The sequence below is a fragment of the Dioscorea cayenensis genome, chromosome 4, assembly GCF_009730915.1.
Source record: "Dioscorea cayenensis subsp. rotundata cultivar TDr96_F1 chromosome 4, TDr96_F1_v2_PseudoChromosome.rev07_lg8_w22 25.fasta, whole genome shotgun sequence".
In the NCBI taxonomy this organism is placed as follows: domain Eukaryota; kingdom Viridiplantae; phylum Streptophyta; class Magnoliopsida; order Dioscoreales; family Dioscoreaceae; genus Dioscorea; species Dioscorea cayenensis.
In genome coordinates this window covers 21,942,071-21,959,446 of record NC_052474.1, presented here as the reverse complement: position 1 = coordinate 21,959,446, position 17,376 = coordinate 21,942,071, and the positions used below count along the sequence as shown (strand labels likewise).

General features: G+C 34.5%; 3 protein-coding genes across 3 annotated transcripts; 1 reads left to right on the top strand and 2 right to left on the bottom strand.

Moving 5' to 3' along the window:
- Nucleotides 1-58: 58 nt before the first annotated feature.
- Nucleotides 59-5,765, bottom strand: LOC120259120 (beta-arabinofuranosyltransferase RAY1). Its single transcript, XM_039266657.1, has 6 exons — nt 5,660-5,765; nt 5,256-5,581; nt 3,570-3,819; nt 2,659-3,480; nt 2,301-2,547; nt 59-1,235 (listed from the first exon to the last, which is right to left on the bottom strand). Exons 1-6 carry the CDS (start codon nt 5,723-5,725, stop codon nt 790-792), a joined length of 2,157 nt encoding a protein of 718 aa, XP_039122591.1. The 5' UTR covers nt 5,726-5,765; the 3' UTR covers nt 59-789.
- A 3,282-nt stretch (nt 5,766-9,047) lies between these two features.
- On the top strand, nt 9,048-13,996 carry LOC120259121 (serine/threonine-protein kinase D6PKL1-like). The gene is given in 4 exon segments (XM_039266658.1): nt 9,048-9,120; nt 9,211-10,077; nt 12,987-13,482; nt 13,484-13,996. Coding segments are annotated over 3 exon segments (1,752 nt in total). The 5' UTR covers nt 9,048-9,120; nt 9,211-9,214; the 3' UTR covers nt 13,877-13,996.
- A 77-nt stretch (nt 13,997-14,073) lies between these two features.
- On the bottom strand, nt 14,074-17,376 carry LOC120259123 (inactive protein kinase SELMODRAFT_444075-like). The gene is made up of 7 exons (XM_039266659.1): nt 17,328-17,376; nt 16,583-17,233; nt 16,167-16,330; nt 15,966-16,042; nt 15,715-15,862; nt 15,194-15,343; nt 14,074-14,517 (listed from the first exon to the last, which is right to left on the bottom strand). Exons 1-7 carry the CDS (start codon nt 17,335-17,337, stop codon nt 14,101-14,103), a joined length of 1,617 nt encoding a protein of 538 aa, XP_039122593.1. The 5' UTR covers nt 17,338-17,376; the 3' UTR covers nt 14,074-14,100.

Below are 17,376 nucleotides of genomic sequence, written 5' to 3'. Positions count from 1 at the left end.
GTACACGTAGAAACATAAAATGCAAAACAAAAAAGTTATCATGCCTTCTCAATTGCCAATACTTTTCTAGTTTGTCCCTGGAATGAATGCTTATTATTGTGCATTGCAGAATGGTTGTACATTTTTTTTCGGTCCAGGAGAGATTATTTGCTTGCCCAAACTTAGTAACTTTACATAACAGAACAACATCACCAATTAATCTAATTAAATATAGAGGTGAAATCGACAAGATCATTGATTGCAAGTAATTTAGCAGGAAGCAAAATTACATGAAAATTTACTTAGGTGCTGTGTCTAAACAATGCTGCTGCTCCCATGAAACTGTTGGCAAAACACTAGGAAAATCTCCCATGCAGATTAATATAGCATCTGCATTGCATATGGTCTGGTAACAGCTTCTGTTCTCAAGAAATAAGTGAGCCATGTCAATCATTGAGCACCTCCGACCAAAACTACGAGATTGGCAAATACCTACCAGTCAACGAGGTGAAGAATTAAATTTCCTTCTCCGTGCATTTGATCATTTGACATTTAAAGAGCTCTATCCAAACATAGTTGTGTTGTCATGACATACTTAAAGTGTTGCTATTCTTCCTGGTCAATATTCAGCTGATTCATAAACTGACTTTGATGTGGAATAAACATTCTCAGATAAAGAACTTGCCTTAGGAACATCCAGAAATAAACTGAATGCAATGCCTTCAATGTGTTGAACCAAATCTCCAACATTACTGCAGCCAATAATTTTGCCCTCTGGCTTAAAAATGCGGCAGCAATGCCCACCAAAATTTAGAAATAACTTGTAAAATGAACCCGTTGCCAACTCTGCACGCACATTCTAGAGCTGGTATCATAAACCCAGAGGCCAGATCGCACTTGGCGTTCCAGTTTCCTCTTCCTCCCACTGATCCAGTTGTTATGAAGGACAATGCAACCTTGCTTCACACAGGCTGATGTCACATTATGCTTCTCCCATAAACCTTTGTAAGCTCCATTTGGAAACCGATTTCTATCCAGAAAATGCACAGTGAGATTTGTAGAGGGTTCAAGGCACTGATTATCACCAATACGGTAAAGGCCACCCTCACCGCATAAAACATCATAGAAGCTTGGCTGTTCGGATAAGTCTGAAATTGAGGCATGTTTCACCACCTTTTCCATTGCAGCTATGGTGGAAGGATCAGAGTTAACAAAGTAAAAACCCGAGTTCAGCCGCCGTGGTAGATTTATGGGCACTGATACACAAAGAATCCAGGTGAAAGCAAGTACAAGTTAACCTGAAAGCTGAAGTTGATGATAACTTTCAAAGAGAATGACACAATTTCATATACATGACAAATAATATCGGTTAGCATATATCTTTCTTAGTTTAGTTGGCCTTATCCTAGCTCTAATAAAGCCTATATATATTGATACATTTTGTAACTATGTCCTTCATTAGCATATATGGTGGGGGTAGTTTTCTCCAACTCAAGTTACATTATCTGCAAGATTATTTATATATCCTGTAACTGTGTTTTACAGTGGGGAAAATTTTACACTATATAAATCTTAAACTATGTTATGCTTGGGATAGTTTCCTTGAAATTGTTGGCTTCATTATCTACAAAGTTATCAACACTAAATTTTACATTTATTTCATTCAAGCATAGTATCTTATGATATACAAGAAGCCTTTGCGGTCAATACTTATAGATCCACCATTATTATTAGAATGAGTCTCTACAAGAATCTAAATGTGCTTGTAGGAGGATACAGATGTGCTTGTAGGAGGATACGTTGTGTTTAAACGATTACGATTAGAGAGAGGATTTTGTCATAAATGCGACAATCTAACATCTGTGAACAAGGATGAAAGTTTGCATGAATTTAATAGCTTTACAGTGAAAATACAAACCTAGCTTGTGCCATCAATGTTTCTTTTCAACCAAAATAGGCTGCAATTTATCATGGTGCATGGAGGACAGACATGCAAATCAGTAAATAGAATATCTGAACTCTGTGGTTGATGTCAAAAATTAGGTTTCTTTCAATCAGCCAACAAGGATGATAATTCAGTGGAACAATTTGAAATAGTTAGATGTTAGCATGCTGAAATGTTACCGTTTAGTACAAGTACTCTATTAAGGTAGGGTGAGTAAATTATGAATAAGTTGTGATATGATAAATAAAAAATTCCTTTCTCATTAAAAATGCCATAAAAACTGCAGACATGGAAAAACAACCCTTGCATCAGGATGACAATTAGAAAGACATTATGTCAAGTAATGAAGTATCCTGAAAACTGTGTTAAGGATTACCTGTCTCATTGTATTCATCTGACTGTGCCACCAATGTAGCAGAACCAAAGGAGTACAAAAAAGGCAATGGATTCTCAAACCAATACACATCCACATCACTCAACAACACATTGTATCCCAATTTTAGTATCTGTAGAACAATTCGAGATTTTACTTTAGTCACTCTCTGAAAGCATTCAGTGCCAAAGTGACAGTCATCGAAACTGATATTACTCGGAGCAAGTGTGTCCATGAAGACTGGCAGTCCCTACAAATCCAAATCGCCTTTTATCAAATTATACACTAATGTAAAGCAGAGAAAAGAAAAATTTTCTTACAACTATGCACAATGAATGAAAGCAAAAGAGAAACAGCATACCTGCAATATTGAGAACTTGTAAGTCTCAATGTCAAGGGCACAGACTATAAAATTTGTGACCAGCAAATGCCGTAAACGACACACCCAATTCATAAGCATGTCCTTATAATTGTCTCCAGAAACTGCAAGGACAACAGATTTATTCTGGTCTGCAACAAGCTGAAGGAGGGATTCTAGAGAATAGGGAAAATGTAAGTGGCTTGACCTTGCCGATGAATCCTTGCATAGCTTCATGGAGGTTGTACTAACAGTGTCCAATTTATCACTACCCCCAGTAGTAATCAATTTTTCCTCTTGTGTGATCAATTGAAACCTTGGAAACAACTGTAAAATTCCCTGCTTTTGACCGGACACTAGTTTCAAGTGCTGATATGCATGTCTATGAAATCCTTGGACAGAATAAAGGATGTCTTTCTCTGGATTAATGAAAACATATCTCCCGGAATGTTTCACGAGTTTAGCTATGTTATTAGATATATTTTTCGGTCGGCAACAAAGAGATCCATAAAGCAATGCTTGCTCACAATTTCCACTATATTCCCAATCTATTCCGTCAACATTACCATTAGTCATCCGAAATTCATGAGACCATTCCCCCAATTGTTCAGGATAGAAACTAGATATGACCTCGCTGGCATCAAACACAAACCTAAATTCTGACGACAACACCTCATTTAAAAGCCATTCATTGTGCAAACCTTGCAAGTAATGGAAAGGTGGAAGAACACCAGCATGTAGTGAAAGATCTCCAGAGTTCCACGCAATAAGAAGTCTCCCACTGCCATTTCTGTGTTCCTGTTCTTGAACCACAAAATCCTGCAGCTGGTTTAAGATGTGAAACAGTAGTTAGTCTATCATAACATTCATATGATTTGCAAGGTTTCTGAAATAATGAATACCTACATACATACCTTCTCGATGTTTACCTTGTCACCATCATATTCTAACCAGTAATTTCCACCATCATCTAAATGATAAGGGAAGTAAGAAATGTATGTTGAAATTGATACCAAGAACCAATCATGGTTAAGTGTGCTTGTAACACACAATGTGGTTAAAATATTTGGTAGAAGAATAATCTCAGGATCCACAAAAATAGAAATTCCAGGCATAGTTTGAGATCTTGCAACCATAGAGTGAAAGAATGGGGTATCAAGGAACCTAAAATGACATTGCATCAAAAACAAGATTTCACCAAAGTATCATTCATGCTAGTAAATTTTCACTAGTGTCAATTGTTTGATTTTTTTTTTAAAAAACTACAGCACACAATGATACTGATAAAGTGAAATGTTCCCCTCTTGAAATGTGAAAGTTAAGCATGAAATTCATGGCATCTGGGTGTATTTTAAGTTTTTAACATACATCAATGTTCCCCAAAAAATTTATGATGGTTAGTAATTTTAGGGGAAATTCATACTGTTACCCTTTTATCAATAAATCAGTTGATCACAGAAATTATTCATCAACGAATTGAACTGCTGATTTCAAGTGTTGAACAACCAAGAGTACATTTAGTTTTAAAACTGGTAAAAAATGACTCACAGTCATGACAGAGATAAATTTGGCAGATAAAGATAGATAAAAAGGAAATCATGTGAATATATTAAATTTAAGAGGTTATCCAAAATACCAAATTCTATTGTGTGCTTACTCTGTTTCTTATATTTGAGACCTAAACAAATCATAGCCACAGGTAATAAATACTGCAGTTAGCTCCATAATCCTACAACACCGTTCCTACTAAGTTCCTTCACAATTCTCCCATATAGTAAAATCTTTTTTCCATCTTGCATCAAACCAATCCAAAAGCATATTTAACATGAAGGAAATAAGCCTCAAACTAAGTTCCTTAAATCTTACAATCTCTAGTCCCTTCACAATCCTTTGAGGACATCTCCATCTCAATACCATTACTTTCTTTTGCTTATGAGTTCTCGCTTATTTAGTCTCCATCTTCCGAGAATAAGAAAGCAAAACCATGGCCAATGTTTCTTAAACATATAAAAACTAGCCAACATTTATCACTACAATACCTTTCAAAACACTCACTCAAACCATACAAATCACCCACGAGTTCATTTCACTTACGGTCACAAATATTCATACTTTATAACGCGGTGGCCACAAAACTTTTTTTTTATAACACAAAAGCCACTTATTTTTTCTCCAGTTGCACCTGTGGCCATAATGGCTTGGTTTAAGGCTGTTTCCGATGCCATATCAGCTCCACATCAGCAAGCTCACTGGAAACAACTTTAAAATAGGCCATTATGGCCACATGTGCAACCCAAAAAAAGTTAAGTGGTGTTTGTTTTATAACAAAATGTTTTGTGGCCACGGCGTTATAAAATGCAAACATTTGCGGCCAGGAATGAAATGAACCCCATCACTCACAAGTAGAACAAATTCAAACCCTCTCAGCTACAACTAAACAAAACCACATTGCTTAAATTACTTAACTTCAGAACAGCCAAGGAAATCAGAGATTCACAGTAAAGAAAGAAAGCATGAAGCATTTCAACAAACACCTGAAGCTCAATATCCAGAACCAATTCATTTCCACCAGAAAAAAAAAAAGAGCAAGTTTGACATACGTGAAGTCTATTTGGGATTCAACAGCAACTCTGGAACCAAGCTTTGCAGCAAAAGCAAAGATTGAAGGATGATGGCCAAAGAGAACAACATCCACATCTGAAGACAATGCCAGCCATGACCGAACAGCCAGCTCCTGCCTCTCTCCCACCAAATCACCCCCATTCTTCAAGGGTTTCGGCGCAGAGAAAATGGTTATCCTCCCCATCCTCTCTCCATCCCAACAACTCCTCCAATCCTTGTTTCTTTCCCATTGAATGGACCCAAACCCAACAAGCATGGCAAATCCAAGCATCCATACAAAGAACAAGAACAATCCCAGCATCATCTGAAGAAGAAGAAGAAGAAGAAGAGATCAAGAGATAAGAATCAGAGATTGAATCAATGGAGAAAAGAGGATGAATACCATGAGCTTGGAGAGGAAATGGAGGAATTTAGCATCCTTGATCTTGATACTAAGCTTGGTAGCCATTGCTGTGATCGAATGAGCTGAAGATTTGAGAGAAATTTGGAAAAAGTTTCGATTTTTATTTGAATTTTTTTATTTATAGATTCAGTGAAGAACACGCGGAAAGCGATGGAAAACGGAAAAAAGAGTGTTTTCCGGTATTTGTGCACTTTCTTGGATTCGTCAAAAGTCAACGATTTGAATTAAAGCCCATTTATTTTAATATAAATTAATAAATAAACAATTTTAATATTGAGCCATTTGCATTTATACCCCTTGAATAAATTAAAATTTGTGTGCATACCCCTTAATATTGAGGCACTTGTGTATATATATACTATTTGAATATCTACAAGTCCACGTAGTTATAAAGCCAACGATTGTTTGGTCTAAGTGCATTGGGTCTTCTGTATAGAATGTTTATATTTTTGAAGAGGTGATTTAAATCACAGATTGCGTAAGTGAAAAATGTAAGTATTGTAAAATTTAATTTTTATATGTCTGTTTTTGACATGTGATTTGCCCATATTTATAAAATAAAAAAAAATAGTTATAAAAGACAAAAATATAACCCACTAGGAAAAGTCCTATCTTTTTCTCAATGCTTTTAGTATATGATAAAAACTAGTTTAGTGATTAGTACTTACAATCGAGTCTTTTGTTTTTAATGCTTCCCTTGATTTAATTAGCATGAGGGTGTATATATATGTGTGTAATTTTTTCTAAGGGTATATATGTAAATTCTCCTAAAAATATTTCGAATGTGTGAAGAGTGTGCCACATCATTGACGATGCATCAAAGTTATATTTTCAATTTTTAAAGATCATGTTTTAAGTTGTTTTATTTGTTTTGTCCGTATTTTTTTAATTAATGAGAATAAAAAGTTGTATCATATATAATCCCAAAGAAATGAAAAATAGTTTTTGTGTATGTATGTTAATTGTTAAAATTATATTTTAGTCTATTTTCAGTGGATATTAGAAAAAATAAATGTAAGCCAATGAAAATAAAAAATTTCATTTTATATTTTTAAAATTTTACTTTAACAAATAAATGACTAGCTTTTATCATATTTTTTTAAATAATGATCACAATATGTATATATATATATATATATTAAGAAAGAATTCAATAAAGTTTTATTTTCTTCTAAATTTATTCATCATTTCTTTATTTATTTAAGATCCTCAAAAAATCATGCCTTTTATTTTAGGTAAAATAAATGGAAATAGTTAAAACTTTTCCTTTTTATCATGCTTTACCAAATCATTAATTGATGATTGATGATTAAAGATTGTTACTTGATTTATCCCAAGAAAAATGAATATATCAGAAAAAATTTTGAGAAATGAACACTTATTTTTAGTAAAGACAAAAAGGCAATGTTTTATAATATGTGTATATGTATATATATATATATTGTCTTGGTCAGTTGTCGATCATATTAACTACCAAAAAGAAAAAAAAATAAATAAAAAAATAAATTCTAACATACTCCTCAATGTGTGTCACGTTGAGAATTTTGAGATGAATGCCATAAATTATTAGAAATAACAAATTAATGGATGAATTTATCTCAATAATAATTTTTTAATTATCAATTAAGATGATGCGGGTATATCTTTAAAAAGTCGATAGATGTTTTATAGAAAACAATGGAAAGCTCTTCAAATGAGGTGTCATACATTAAAAAAAGGTATATTAAAAACGTTTAATAAAAATCTTACGAAAAAGATATATTTGAACTTGGTTTATTTATATTTTTTGTACGTTGAAAAAACAACATAAAAATAATAATTTATGTAGTTATTATTGTTATTGAATATGACATCTTTATGTGTTGCCACATCAAAACAGTAAAATCAATATAATATATTATTTAAGTTCTTCCTGAAATTCATACATCAAATAAATTATTTTTTTATTCTTAAATTAAAATAAATATAATTTATATATTTTTAAAAAAAAATTATAATATATATAGTTTATAACTAGAAATTATACCAATCACTAGATTCTCATGATCTTAAGAATCACAAGAGACAAGAAAATAAAAACTTTATCCCATCTGAATTGGTCATTCTAATTTAATTTGTAATCTCACTTGTCCCATAAGTTACAAATTTATAAAAAGGCACATTGAATGAACCTTGATATTGTTGCATGTTAAGACTCATTCCACAAAATTTAAAAATAATAATAATATCAAATCAAATAAAAATTGCAAAGCATGTGGACAACCACAAAAAGCACATGAAAAGTTACGTTCAATTAATTTTTTTTAATTTTTTATAATTAATAAAAGAAAGAAACAATGGGGCATTTGCATCCACACAAAACATTTAAAAAATGAGACAAAGGCATTGGATTTGTAAAATCCAAAGAAACTTCTCACTTTGGAAATGGGTGTTTCATGTTTTGTATTTTTGTGATGTTTTTATTTTGTTAAAAACATTTGATAGTGACCAACAAGGAACAAAAGTTTCACACCAAACTCAATGCTTCAATCATTTCAATATTGTGACATCATTTTTTCCTAAAATAAATAAATAAATAAACCTATTTTTAATTATAGTTTTTTTTTTGTGTTCCAATCATTATTTTCAAAAATTTATCAAAATACCCCAATAGTACTGTTCCCCGTACTGTTCATACACTGTTTATTCGGGATTCTTATACTATTTTTATACTGTAAATATTGTACATCCGGGTTCCAGTACTACTGTTTATATTCATAAAAAAAAGCGCTTGTCGTCTATTATTCAAAAAAAAAATTATCAAAATATTTCTGTAATAAATTAAATTATTTCATATTTGAATAATTATACAAAGACATCAGATATATTTTTATATATTATAATAATATTAAACAAGTATATGAGTAAAAAAAAATTATATTAATTATAATTTTTTAATAAATTCTAGTAAAAACTAGAGTTGATACAAATGGTACTAAACACTTAGAGATCATTTTAAGCAAAAGAGTTTACATATTTTTGTATATATTAAAAATCACCTGCCAAAAAGATATATATTTTTTTACAAAATTTTCAGTACATTTTTTTGCACTGATTTAGACTTTAGAGTTTACAATCTATCGTTTCTAGAATTTAATGAAAGGAAAAAAAAAATCAAAATATAAGAAGAAATTCAAAGGCAAGCAACAAAGTCACCCCCCTCAAGACTCATAGCAAAATTTATTAAAAAAAATAAAAAATAAAATAAATTATCAAAAAAGAAAACAAAAGTTAATGATCTTTCTTTAAAAATAAGCAAAATTTCAGGGTGATATTCGCAAAAAAGAAAAAAAAAAGTATAATATCAATAATTAAAAGGGTACCAATCGAAAGTGAGAAGACAAAACACCGACGTCGTCGTCTTCTTCGTCTTTCTCCGTCCCCTTCGCTCGGAGCTCCAGGTCCGTTTCTCCATCGATTCCTCCTCTTCTTTGGCGTTCTTGGATCGCCTCTAATGGCGTTATCCTCTTCTTGAACCCTTCTCTCCCTAGTCCCATGGCTGCTGCTATCCCCAACCCCAAGAATCTCATCAATGGCGCCGCTAGCGCCATCGCCATCGGAGTTGGATCTTCTCTCCAGAATCATCCCCATTTGAGTGGAGTTCGAGAAGATAGTGCTTGCGCTTCGGCTCATATGAAGTGTGCTGGTGTTCTTCAAGATTCGATGGATGATCCCCCTTTTGAGGGGCGGATCGGCTCTTCCGATCGCGTGCAGGAGGCTTCTCCTTCGACTAGCATGTGCTACCAGACCGCCATTAGTGAGAGCTTTTGTAGTGAGCCCCAGTTCACGGAAGCGAAGGATAGTTTTGTTACGGCTAGGGCCAGTGATGGGATCGTTGGTGTGGGGATCGGAAAGGTTAGGGATCTCGGTGGGGGGAGGAATAGCAGTAGCGTCTGCAGGGCTGGAAGCACGGGCAGTGACGCGAGCGATGAGAGTAGCTCGTATAGCCTCGGCGGCAGCGTGAACAAACCGCATAAAGGGAATGACCCGCGGTGGGAGGCCATTAGCGCCGTGAGGTCTCGGGACGGAGCGCTGGGGCTGAGCCACTTCAGGCTTTTGAAGAGGCTCGGTTGCGGGGACATTGGGAGTGTGTACCTCTCGGAGTTAGACGGGACGAGGGCGTGCTTCGCCATGAAGTTGATGGACAAGGCTCTGCTGGCGAGCAGGAAGAAACTCGCGAGGGCTCAGACGGAGAGGGAGATTCTTCAGTGCCTTGATCACCCGTTCCTGCCCACCCTTTACACGCACTTTGAGACTGAGAAGTTCTCTTGCCTGGTGATGGAGTTCTGCCCTGGTGGAGACCTTCATGCACTGCGCCAAAGGCAGTCGGGAAAGTATTTTACTGAGCAGGCAGCCAGGTGAGTTTGCAGCTTATCTTGCTCTTGTTTTAATCTATCTTTTACATGTCTATCTCGTATTGTAAATAATTGATGTATCCATTTCTTTATAAATTATGCATGAAAGATGTGATCTTGTTTTGAAGTTTGCAATCCTGGTTGAATTCAATTTAAAACTGGTTTTTTTTTCCTATGGGAGAGATGTGGATAAATGCAAGATAAATATTGTAAAAGTTTGTGCGATCAGTGATTGATATGAGGATTTATAGTTTTATGTTCTGTTGAAACTGGCGCAAGCAGTGATGAGGATGAACTATTGGAGATAAACAAGAATAATAAGACACAAAAGCAACGATTCCATAGGCAAATTGTATTAGGACAACTTTCGGGAAATCTGGATTGAAATTATGAACTAGTTGCCAAGTCAAACAGAATGGATTAGACTATGGAGGCAGTAGCATTTTATTATTTATTTGATTCCTTTGTCAAGAAAATACGTTTCCTTTAACAAAGTTGTTCGACTCGTGCTTAGAATTTAATGTTACCAATTTTTTATGTTAATTGTAGTATTTACTTGACCTTGTACTTAGAGTGATGTAGGCAGAATAAGTGCTAGTTCTGTTGTTTTCTAACTAAAATGCTTGAATTAGAAGAATTATGACTTTTACCACCTTTGACTTTTCCTTGATCCTGTTTGGTCTTCCTATCCTTTCTTCCGCCCTTTTCACTTTGAAATCTCTTTCTTACCTTCTTTCAGTTGCATGCAGTAACAAGCAACTTAAAGAAATCAACAAGTATTTTGGAGGTGGTTTTCTTTCTTTCTTGTGCATTGATACTTTTTTCACTCTGCTCTACTTTAATCTACTATAAAGGTATTCTTCAGAATTTAGTTTTGCTGATTCGTCGAATTTTAGTGCACATGTAACATGATGGGGGTGCAAGTTTCTAGTACTTCATGTTGCCAACTTTAATGAAGTCTATGATTGCGAGGCTCTCAATTTTACAATGAGCACGATAGTCATACCTGATGCTAGAATGAGTTGTTGCACCTCATGGGTGGTTTTGTATTGGAGAAAATTGTCACATACAAAAAGAGGTCTCATATCAAGGATTCTTATTCTTTATTGATGAGTTGTTGGGGTGATATGTTAGGGAAAATCTCGTAATGTTGTTGGGGTTTATATTTTTTTTTATCTTCATCTGAAATCATTGAAAGACTTGATGGTTTTCAAAGCCAAAAACGAATAATAGTCTTGGTTTGTGCCAGTTCTTATGGTATAGTTCTTATCTAGTGCCAAAATTTTCTTATGGTATAGTTTATTCATAAATCCAAGGTGGATATATTGTTCAACTTGTTGATTCTTTACTGTCCACAAAGAATGTGAGGTAATTGTAATGATCTTCAAAAGATACCCTCAATTGGTGACAATAAAGAATAAGTGATAAGATGTTTCATCCTCATGTCATTCACTCATTCACCAAGGTTTGTTTTGCGTAATACTTAAATTGGAGGAGATTGATGGAACTTTTGCCACAACGTATTTGGAGAATTTTTTGGTGCAAAATTGGAACATTTGGAGTAGAGAAAAAGGTCATGTGATATTCGTAGTTAACTTTATTGTACTTACATGCCTTCTAGTTTTGCTATACCTAACAAAACTGGTAGCATAAATAATGATAAGGGTACCATGATTAGTTCAAATATGTGCTTAAGGAGTTTTTTGCAACTTTCAGTAGGATAGTGGTGTGTAATTTAAGACCCAAACAATCATTTTAAATTTAGATCTAATCAGCAAAGACAAACTAAAAGTTAGAACCAAAGCACCTAAGCTTCTCACACAAGTATGTAGATCATCTGGGTAAGAATTTTCACCATGTCTTGCGCGGCGTTCCATAGAGAAACGAGAATCTTCAAAGTTTATTTTCATCCTGAGAGGTTGTCAGATAAGCTACTATTATCTAGTTTCCATTATCCTGATTTAGTAATTTAGCGGGAAAGAAATTGTTGTCATTAACACACTTGAAGACCTTGAGATGCAGAAACCTGTGAGGTATGGGAGCCATTATCTGAATACTATAAATTTTGTATGGCTATATGTATATTTATGTATATTTATATAAATAGATATATATTTCTTATAACTCCCACCAATGTGTTTATTTCTGTTTTCAGACCTGCCGTATCTGTATTTGGCAAAGGACATTTCGTTATCCTCTTTTGTTGCAAATAGGTCCCCTCTGTCAATTGGACTAAGGAGAACAATGTCAAATCACTGAAGATAACACCAACTCTTTTACATATGTTATCTTCTTCTTCTTCATTAAAGCCCTGGTTCTACTTTTCATTTTGATCATTATGTAAAGCAATATTTGCATTAAGGTACTTTGAGAAATGTAGTTGAATGTGTGATGTGTTTGTGTTATGTTAATTAATTAGTTTAATGTGTCATTTGTTGTTTATAATTTTTATAATTAAGGATAGTTTGGGTGTTTGGAATAACAATAATTGATTGGTTATTGTACTCCTTGGACGGTATTGGGATGCATACAAAGGTCGCTATTAGCAACACTGGAGGATAAAGGAAGTTATTTTTTATTAAGATTGGTATTTAGATGGTGCTTTGTCACGCTCTTTCCAAAGTAATATTTTAAACTTCTGATTTTGTTCTGCTTGGACAATCTTTTATTTCTGGAGTTTTGATGGTGTTTCCTTGAGTTAAAATCTATGGCTAGAGGATTTGGTTACCATCAGTGAATGAATTATATACTTTGTATATTTACTCAATGCATATCTTTCTGTAGATGTGAAAGCTGATGTATTTACATTACCAGTGCTACCTATTGCTTCACTTGGATGACAATCATTAGTTTAAAGAACAATATTATTTTCTTTACTTTATGAAGTTTGATTTGTGATGGATTATGTTCAGGTTTTACGTAGCTGAAGTCCTCCTTGCATTGGAGTACTTGCACATGCTTGGGATTATATACAGAGATCTAAAACCAGAGAATGTTTTGGTGAGAGATGATGGCCATATCATGCTCTCCGATTTTGACCTCTCTTTGCGGTGTGCAGTCTCCCCAACCTTAGTCAAATCATCAAAACTGGACTTCAATTCCAAGAACTCTGGATATTGTGCTCAACCTGCCTGTGTTGAACCCAGTTGCATACAGCCCTCTTGTATTCAACCAACTTGTTTCTCGCCACGCTTATTGCTTAGCAGATCAAAAAAAGGCAAGAAATCCGACCAAGGAAACAAGCCCAAAGTTGATGTTTACAATCAAGTGCTCCCTCTCCCAGAGCTCATCGCAGAGCCCACAAATGCACGGTCAATGTCCTTTGTAGGAACTCACGAGTACCTTGCCCCTGAGATCATCAAAGGTGAAGGCCATGGAAGTCCAGTAGACTGGTGGACATTCGGAATCTTTTCTCTATGAGCTTTTGTTTGGCAAAACACCATTCAAAGGATCAGGGAATCGCGCCACATTGTTCAATGTGGTAGGAGAATCTCTCAAGTTCCCCGAGACTCCAACCGTCAGCTTTGCGGCGAAGGACTTGATCCGAGGTTTGCTAGTGAAAGAACCTCAGCAAAGGATCGGATACAGGCGTGGTGCAACTGAGGTAAAACAGCATCCTTTCTTCCAGAGTATTAACTGGGCTCTAATAAGGTGCACAACTCCACCTGATGTTCCAAAGCCATTCAAAAATGAATTGACTGCAGGTAAGCTGGTTGATTCCACCCCATCAACATCTGGAGATGTGTCTTTGGGGCTTGATGTCAAACCATCTGATAAATATTTGGACATGGATTTCTTCTGATCTTGGTCTTATATCTTCTATTCTTGTCGTTCTTCTTCTTCATCATATTGTGCTGTTCTCACATACTTTGAACTTTGAAATTCAATTCAATTGCACTGAAAGAAGATTACTGTTTCTCCATTGTTTGCATTTCAAATTCCTAGGTTTTATACATGCATACAGATATCAGCTACTAAATATTAACATGTTCTAGAGGGAAGACAATGACATTGTCTAGCAAAGAATCAGTAAATCCTTCTCGCGCGCGGTGTTGCTGAATCATCAGTCGACAACGATGACAAGTGTCGGGCCTTGTGCAAGAACTCATCAAACAAACCTTGAAGGTAATCTTGGTACTCTTCATTGAGGTTATTCTCATTCTGATTATGAACTGTCAAAGTGTTCCTTGTTTGATCGATCATGTCAACCTCATTGAATGCATAAGGGTAGTTTTGAATTTGTGGATGACTTGATCTTGTAGTAGGTTTAAATGTGGGAATGGAATGATGATGATGATGATGATGATGAGGATGATGACTTGATTGCAGTGGGACTGGAGGATGGTGATATGGAGGGAAAGGAAATTGTGGCATTGAAACATGTTGTTGTGGAATGATAGCTGGGAGTTTACTGCCCATGTCTCCTTCCAAAATCCTTAGCACCTGTAAAATATGTGTTTATTTGTTAGTGACTATAGTTTTAACACCTTAATGTTGGTTCATTTGAATCTTTCTAGGTTGGATTTAGTTTTTTCAAGGTTTCAAGACATCGGCGGACATTTAAGTGAGGGCGTTGTTTGTTTTTGCTCTATGAAGGAACAACATGATCATTTTTATTGGGGTAACTAGTAGTTTCATATTGGTTAATTTGAAAAATATAGATAGAAAGACATAACCAAATAATACAGTTTCATTTTGTATCTAACATAGTATAAGAGTTCAGTTTGTTTGGTTTATTTACAACATGATGAGTTAAAAATAGATTAGCGAACATCAAGGGGCTTATTTAGAGCATTGGAGTAAGTAATACTCTTACGTCAATTAATTTGAAAAATATATATTTAAATATATAAGCTAGGGTATTATCAAGTAGTATTTTTGATTTGACTGTTGAGTTAAATAGAAATATTAGTGTTTGGTCCCTATGGTTAATATAAACACATGAAAATGTCACATGATTTTGACACATAATTTACAATGTAAGCTTATTCATGATTTATTCATATGAACTAATGCAATGTTAGAAATGATTAAAATTTTGTTTATTAAAAAACAAATTATTCATGTTTTTTTAGGAGGAAAAAAAAAGAGAGAGAGAAAGAGAAACAAACAAACAAACCTTAGACATGCGAGGCCTCATTTCAGGATCAGACAAGAGACATAAACTCGAGGCATAAATCATGCATTCAACCTCCCACTTTACATAGTTTCCATTCAATCTTGGATCAATCAGCTCATGTATCATGTTCATCTCCATCAATGGCCTTGCCTGTTTTTCATTTTAATTTTTTTTAATTAATAAATCCATTTCTTCTCAATAATAAATAGCATTATTTCATTAGCATCATTCCAATCATATCTCAATATCACATATTCACAATATTATTATATACCTATAGTTTCCATATATACATGCCTAAATTCATATCATGTATATGAAAGGAAATGTAGATATATAAATCCTATTATTGTTCACAATAAAACATGCAAGTTATAAAACCATTTATCTTTTTGTGATATTTTTATTCAAATTATATATATATATAGAAACTCAAATCAAGGTTACAAGTATTAATATTTTTGTTATATATATATTTAATATATATATATATATATATAAAAGAGGAGTTAAAGGCATACCCATTGAGGTAGATACTGTTGACCAGTGCCTCTTGCTAAATCAATAGCCTTAACACCACTAATCAACTCCAATAACAACACTCCAAATGCATACACATCTGCCTTCTCTGTTATTTGCCCTGTTTGTGTGTACTCTGGTGCCAAATATCTAATAAAAAAAATTAAGAAATAAAACAACATTTTACCATCAATATTATCACTTTATAAAATTAAACAAATTTTCTTTTAATATTATATATATATATATTCACCCAAATGTTCCGACAATACGAGTTTCTTCGGCCGATTGCCCGTTTGCTTGCCACCTTGCAAGCCCAAAATCTCCGACCTAAAATTTAATTTCTCACATTAATAATCTTCGAGTAATAAATTTTCAGTTAATTTATTAATTAAAATTTTTTAACCATAATAAAAAAAATTTAATGAATTCATAAAGAAAAACAAAAACAAACCATGGGCTCAAAATCATGGGTGAGAAGAATGTTATTAGGCCTTAGATCTCTATGGATTATACATCCAACTCTACAATCTTCATGTAAATATCTCAATCCTCTTGCTGCTCCCATTGCCACCTTTTGTCTATGATGCCATGGCATTACCTCCTTTGCTTGAATCCCTGCACATATATATATATATATACATTGCCATCAAAAAACATATTACATAAATATTACTTTGAATATATATAGATCTCTTGCTCTTTCACATTTATTTTACATAATTGTATTCAAAGATACATGATTGATTGTTTTTTACTACCTCTATGCTTTCTATGCTTTCTATTAGAATCTAATGAAAAATTTATGTTCATATTCAATTCTTAATATGACGTTGAATATATAAGTCTGGGTTTCTCATTTTTACTCACCGTAAAGATGTTTATCGAGCGAGCCATTGCAAGCATACTCGTAAACAAGAAGCCAATCATCGTCCATGCAATATCCCACAAGCATTACCAAATTCCGGTGTTGTGCACAACTTAGCACTTCCACCTCCGAGCAAAACTCCGCCGCGCCTTGAGCACTCGCCTTCTTATGCTTCTTCACTGCCACCACCTGCCCGTCCTCCAGAACTCCCCTATACACCGGCCCGAACCCCCCTTCGGCCAAATAATTCGCCGGAGAAAACACATTTGTCGCCTTTTGTATATCTTCATAACTAAATTTCCTCGGCGGTTTACCAAAAACCGGCGCCGCGTGTTTGCAGACTGAACAAAGTGGCGGTGGAGTGTGCGGTTGCTTGATCGAAAGAGATATATGCCGTCGAATGCTGGAAGTTCTATCGATTGAAGCCCGAGTTTTTAGTGTTGATGAAGGTCTTTGTTGTATCTTAGAACCATCCCTGAAAGTCCTACAAGAGATACCACCAGCCCATGGTTGTTGTCTTGAAATTTCAGTAGGTCTCTCTGGTGATAAAATTTGATTGTTTACTTGTGTTCTTGAGTCCACTGATAACCTCCTTGCTGCAGGTGGAGTGCTTGTTGATCTGTTTGTGTTCATCTTCTTCGACAAAACTTCACCTGTTGTACAATCAGATGTCGATAAATAACTGAATTATGAACTAATTATAGTAACTACCTGTGCATTTCATATGTCTGTGTATGGACATACAACCTGAAACCATTGGAAGAGATGGCTTGTTTGTGTTAGTGTTTGTGTTTAT